A 6,065-nucleotide genomic window follows, 5' to 3' on the forward strand; every position below is an offset into this window, starting at 1 on the left:
CCTGCACCTTGATAACATCGCCTTGATAACACTGTATATGTGCTGGCTCTCGAGTAAAGCTACCCTATTCATCTCACACCCCGTATTGTTCCTTATAGCTCTGTAAATGTATGCTTTCAAATATCCCATTTTCTTTTGAATGATGCTGACCCTACCTCAGCTAATCTGCTGCTCAAACTCTCATCCAACTCTTTGTTACCTCAGAGCTTGACTTTCCAATGATTAAGTGACCAGCCTCCCATGTGGCCTGCTATTTTTCACATCTCAAAGTTTGAGCTGATCCAAATCTCTGGGTGGAGTGTTGAGCAAGCGGAGCTGCTTTGTCATGGATTGTGTCATATGTTGTGAGTGTTGTTAGAGTTGCACTCATCCAGGCAAGTGCAGAGTATTCCATCACGTTCCTGACTTGTGCCTTGGAGATAGTGGACGGGCTTTGGAGAGTCAGGAGTGGAGTTACTCGCCACAGGATTCCCAGCCTCTGACCTGCTCTTGCAGCCACAGTATGTATATGACTAGTCCAGTTCAGTTTCTGGTCAGTGGTAACCCCAGGATGTTGATAGTTGGCCATTCAGTGATAGTAATGCCATTGAATATAATGGGGAAATGGTTGAATTCTCTCTTGTTGGACGTGGTCATTGCCTGGCACTTGTGTGGTGTGAATGTTACTAGCCACTTATTAGACCAAACCTGAAAGTTGTTCAGGTCTTTCTGCTACATGTACTTCAAGGAGATGTACTGCTTCAGTATGAAAAAAGTAATGTTAAAGTAAAGTTTATTTATTAGTCACAAGTAAGGCTTACATTAACACTGTAATGAAGTTACTGTGAAATTCCCCTAGTCACCACAGTCTGGCGCCTGTTCGGCTCAATGCACCTAACCAGCACATCTTTCAGAATGTGGGAGGAAACCGGAGCACTTGGAGGAAACCCACACAGACATGGAAACTCTGCACAGACAGTGATCCAAATCAGGAATCGAACCCAGGTCCCTGGCGCTGTGAAGCAGTGCTAACCACTGTGCCACCCCCAAGGAGGAGTCGCAAATGGTGATGAACAGTGTGCATTTATCTGCGAACACGGTAGCACAGTGCGGCACGGTAGCACAGTGGTTAGCACTGCTGCTTCACAGCTCCAGGGTCCCGGGTTCGATTCCCGGCTCGGGTCACTGTCTGTGTGGAGTTTGCACATTCTCCTCGTGTCTGCGTGGGTTTCCTCCGGGTGCTCCGGTTTCCTCCCACAGTCCAAAGATGTGCGGGTTAGGTTGATTGGCCAGGTTAAAAAATTGCCCCTTAGAGTCCTGGGATGTGTAGGTTAGAGGGATTAGTGGGTAAAATATGTGGGGGTAGGGCCTGGGTGGGATTGTGGTCGGTGCAGACTTGATGGGCCGAATGGCCTCCTTCTGCACTGTAGGGTTTCTATGATTTCTATGATCCCCACCTCTGGTCTTATGGCGGAAGGAAGGCCTTTGATGAAGCTGCTGAAGGTGGTTGGGCACTACCCTGAGGAACTCCTGCAGTGATGTCCTGGTCCTGATATGATAACCTCGAACCATCACAACCATCTTCCCTTCTGCCGGGTATAACTCCATCCAGTGGAGACTTTACCCCAATTTCCATTGATTCCAGTTTTGCTAGAACTCCTCGAAGTCACGTTCAGGCAAATGCTACCTTTAATGCAAGAGCAGTCACTCACATTTCACCACTTGGATTCAGCTTTTTTGTCCATGCTTGAACTCAGGTTGTAATGAGGTCAGGAGCTGTGAGGCCCTGGCAGAACCCAAATCTGGTGAGCCGATTATTGCTAAATGCTGCTTGAATACAAAGTGATGGGCGGGGTAATCAACAATGCTGACAATCAAGAGTACTGTGGTGATATAAACAGGGCCTAGTTTTAAGGCTGATAAAATTGAATATCCTAAATTAAAGAATTGGGCATATTGAAATCAAACACAGTCAAACCTCAGGCAGGCCAATTATACAAATACACAAACGTGTCTGGGCCTGACCCATCAACCACCCATCAAAGGTCGTTACACTCTACTTGAGACTTAGCAGGAGATCATGGCACCTCATTGAAATGCACCTAGAAGCCCAGATCGAGCCAGACTTTCTGTCACCAAGAGTTCCTGTAGATACCTTATCTGATAACAAGTTCAATAACATGGAGCTGGACACCTGGGGGGCGGACCCTGGTGTCCTGTCAGGCAGACATCAAGAAACCCACTGGGTATTGGAACCCCCTCCTGGGACCTCATTGGCCAGGAGCCGGAGAAGGTTCTGGAAAGGTAAGCAGGCTGGGGGATAAGGGGACACACTTCGAGTCACACAGCAGCGAAGACTCGACAGGGGAGATGGCAGTGACCATTCGGAAGACTGACCAGAGAAGGAAGAAGCTGCCATCGAGACTCACCTTCGTGAAGACAGACCAGAGGGACTCAGAGAATCGAGCCTGCAGTTCAACCAAACCATCTTTACGGGTGGTATACTTGAATCTGCTGGGGTATCCTCTTGTTTTATGTGGGTAATTTAAGGGTTAATAGTGTTATTATTAATAAACTTGTTGAACCTTTACTTGTGTTTGTCCTTTGTCCATCTTGCAAATAAGGACACCGGGGTAAAACCTTGGAGTAAGTAAACTGGTTGAAAGTATCTGAGAATTAACAGGTAGAACAGTACACTGATGGAACTGATCAGATTTGATTTGTCCTGCTTTATGTGTACAGGACCAACTTGGGCAATTTTCCACATTCTCGTGTGGATGCCAGTGTTGTAGCTGTACTGGAACAGCTTGACCAGTGGCAGGCCTAGTTCTGGAGCACAAGTCTATTGTCGGAATATTGTCAGGGCCCATTGCCTTCGCTGCATCCTGTGGTTTCAGCCATTTCTTGATATCACCTGGGGTGAATTGAATTGGCTAAAGACTGGCACCTGTAATGCTGGGGACCTCAGGAGGAGGCTGAGGCAGATAAACCACTCGGCACTTCTGGCTGAAGCTGGTTGCAAATACTGTTCTATACCACACCAAATGCATTTCAACCCAGTGACATTACTAGAAAGCACACAAGGCAACTTTATCTTAAGGGAGCTGGAATGTTATTTTGCACATAAATCAAGCACTGGTTACACACCATTTGGAGTAATATGTTTAGTTTTCTACACAACACCTCAGAAAGGATATATTGACTTTGGAAGGAATGCAGTGCAGATACACCAGGGTTAAAGATATATAACTATGTAAAATTAAGAGGTTAAGATTAATGGAATTGATGGGGTATATAGAAACTATTTTGGCACAGTGATTACCACTGCTACCTCACAGCACCAGGGACCCGGGTTCGATTCTACCCTTGGGTGAGTGTGTGGAGTTTGCACGTTCTCCCTGTGTCTGCGTGCATTTCCTCTGGGTGCTCCGGTTTCCTCCCACAATCCAAAAATGCTAAATTGCCCCTTAGTGCCAGGAAGATTAGCAGGATAAATATGTGGGGTTATGGGGATAGAGTCTGGGATTGTTGTTGGTGCAGGCTCGATGGGCTGAATGACTTCCTTCTGCACTGTAGGGATTCTATAGTTCTATTTCCTCAGGTGGCGGAATGCAGGACATGGAGGCATAACCTTAAAAGTGGAGCGAGGCTGCTCAGAGATATTCAGAAATACCTCTTCACACCAAGAATAGAGGAAAGGTGGAACTCTCTTTCCCAAAAAGCTGCTGAGTTGGGGTCAATTGAAAATTGCAAAACTGAGATTGATCAGTGTTTGTAGACAAGGTAATAGAATCAAAGGAATTAAATGAAGTTACAAATCAGCTACAATTTAGCTGGATGGCAGACCAGAGTCAAAGGGCTAAATGCCCTACACCATTCCTGTGTTTTCTGCCCCACTCCAGCCCAATTTCACCCCACCATTTTCATGATCAAATTGCTGTCCAATTCTATGTCATATTGAACCTTACCACACTCATCCCCTGCGAGCTCTGTCTCGTCTCGTAAGTCTTCATCCGCCCAGGGTCTGGAACTGATTCTCTCTTCAGTTTTGATTTTGTTCTCTCCCTTGGTCTTTCTCTGATGGTTCCACAGGAGAACCAAACAAACGCAAATCACTGCAATAAAAACAGGTGTCAGGGAAGAGAAGAGGACCATGGTGAGCGGCTTATTGTCCAGGGTTCCGTTCCCCCTGCTATTCAGCTGACTCCAGCTCTTTCACAAAAACAGTCGGTTAAAACAGAGTCAAGAGCAGTGAACTGAAGCAAGTTTGTTTTTAACCAATCGCATGGAAACAGCCTGCTCACATTCTTAAAATGGCAATGTTCACGGAAACTCTTTACCAAAACCTAGTATTGCAAGTCCATGCATATTTTTTAAATCATTGACTCACAAAATAAGTTGTTATGAAGGCCCTTTTTACCCCCTCTAATGAAGGAATCTTGCAGCTCAGAATGCAACCATTTGGCCCATCGTGCTTATACTATCTCTTTGCATGAGTCCTGAATCAATCTCACTCCCCTGCTCTTTTCATGTAGCGCTGTATCCACCACTCCCCCTGCCTCTCTGATCCCTCCCTCTCGCTGCTCCCTCCCATTCTGGATCCCGGGCTGGGTTGTCTCGGTGCCGCCGCCTGTCTGTCCCCGGATCCGGGCAGGATGAGGAGCTGAGGCGGGGCCCGCACTGGGAACCATGCCCGGAGCTTGGCCGCTGAGCTGCGGGCTGCTGGCGGCCTGCCTGTGGCTGCGGGCGGCGGCGGTGGGGCCGGGGCCGCTCGGCGAGTTCGGCCAGCAGCCAGGGAGGGCGGCCGGAGGCTGGAGCCCCGAGGCCGGAGCCGGGGCCTCGGCGCGCTGCCAGTCCGCCTTCGGCCTGATGCAGGACCACATCATCCGCACCCGTGACTCACTGGGCGCCGGGGCCTCGTTCCTCAGCGCCCCGACCGCCATCAGCAGCCCGGCGCAGTGCCTGCGGTCCTGCTGCGCCTTCCCCGGCTGCACGGTGGCGGTGGTGGAGCGGGGAGGCCTGCACTGGGCCCGGGGCCCGGAGGCCGCCAGCCGCCCCCCGGCCGCCCTCAGCTGCTACCTCTTCAACTGCACCGCCCGGGGCCGCGATGTCTGCCGCTTCTCCCCGCACCGCGGCTACAGCAGCTTCACCCGGGGCCCGCGGCCCAATCACTATGGCAACGGTAAGGCCCGGAGGGAGAGGGGGGACAGCACTCACTGCTTCACTATACCGCCCCCCCCCAATCACCCCCCCGCAAATCACACCCCCCCCCAAATCACACCTTCCCCCAAATAACACCTTCCCCAAAATCACGCCCCCCCCAAATCACACCCCCCAAAATCACACCCCCCCCAAATCACACCCCCCCAAATCACCCCCCCCAAATCACACCCCCCCCAAATCACACCCCCCCAAATCACACACCCCCAAATCACTCCCCCCCCCCAAATCAGCCCCCAAATCACACACCCCCAAATCACACACCCCCAAATCACACACCCCCAAATCACACCCCCCCCAAATCACCCCCCAAATCACACACCCCCCCAAATCACCCCCCAAATCACACCCCCCCCAAATCACACCCCCCCAAATCACCCCTCCCAAATCATCACCCCCCCCCAAATCACACCCCCGCCACCCCATCGCCTCCCCCCCACCACCCCATCGCCTCCCCCCCCACCACCCCATCGCCTCCCCCCCCCACCACCCCATCGCCTCCCCCCCCACCACCCCATCGCCTCCCCCCCCACCACCCCATCGCCTCCCCCCCCACCACCCCATCGCCTCCCCTCCCACCACCCCATCGCCTCCCCCCCCACCACCCCATCGCCTCCCCCCCCACCACCCCATCGCCTCCCCCCCCCACCACCCCATCGCCTCCCCCCCCACCACCCCATCGCCTCCCCCCCCACCACCCCATCGCCTCCCCCCCCACCACCCCATCGCCTCCCCCCCCACCACCCCATCGCCTCCCCCCCCACCACCCCATCGCCTCCCCCCCCACCACCCCATCGCCTCCCCCCCCACCACCCCATCGCCTCCCCCCCCACCACCCCATCGCCTCCCCCCCCACCACCCCATCG

The 6,065-nt window shown here is 52.4% G+C and overlaps 1 protein-coding gene across 1 annotated transcript; it reads left to right on the forward strand.

Moving 5' to 3' along the window:
• Positions 1-4,400: 4,400 nt before the first annotated feature.
• LOC144491254 (low-density lipoprotein receptor-related protein 11-like) lies at positions 4,401-5,161 on the forward strand (the record flags this gene model as incomplete). Its single annotated transcript, XM_078208936.1, has 1 exon — positions 4,401-5,161. A coding segment is annotated over exon 1 (493 nt), but the record flags the coding sequence as incomplete, so codon positions are not given.
• Positions 5,162-6,065: the final 904 nt, after the last annotated feature.

Source organism: Mustelus asterias, unplaced genomic scaffold (assembly GCF_964213995.1).
Source record: "Mustelus asterias unplaced genomic scaffold, sMusAst1.hap1.1 HAP1_SCAFFOLD_4843, whole genome shotgun sequence".
NCBI lineage: Eukaryota > Metazoa > Chordata > Chondrichthyes > Carcharhiniformes > Triakidae > Mustelus > Mustelus asterias.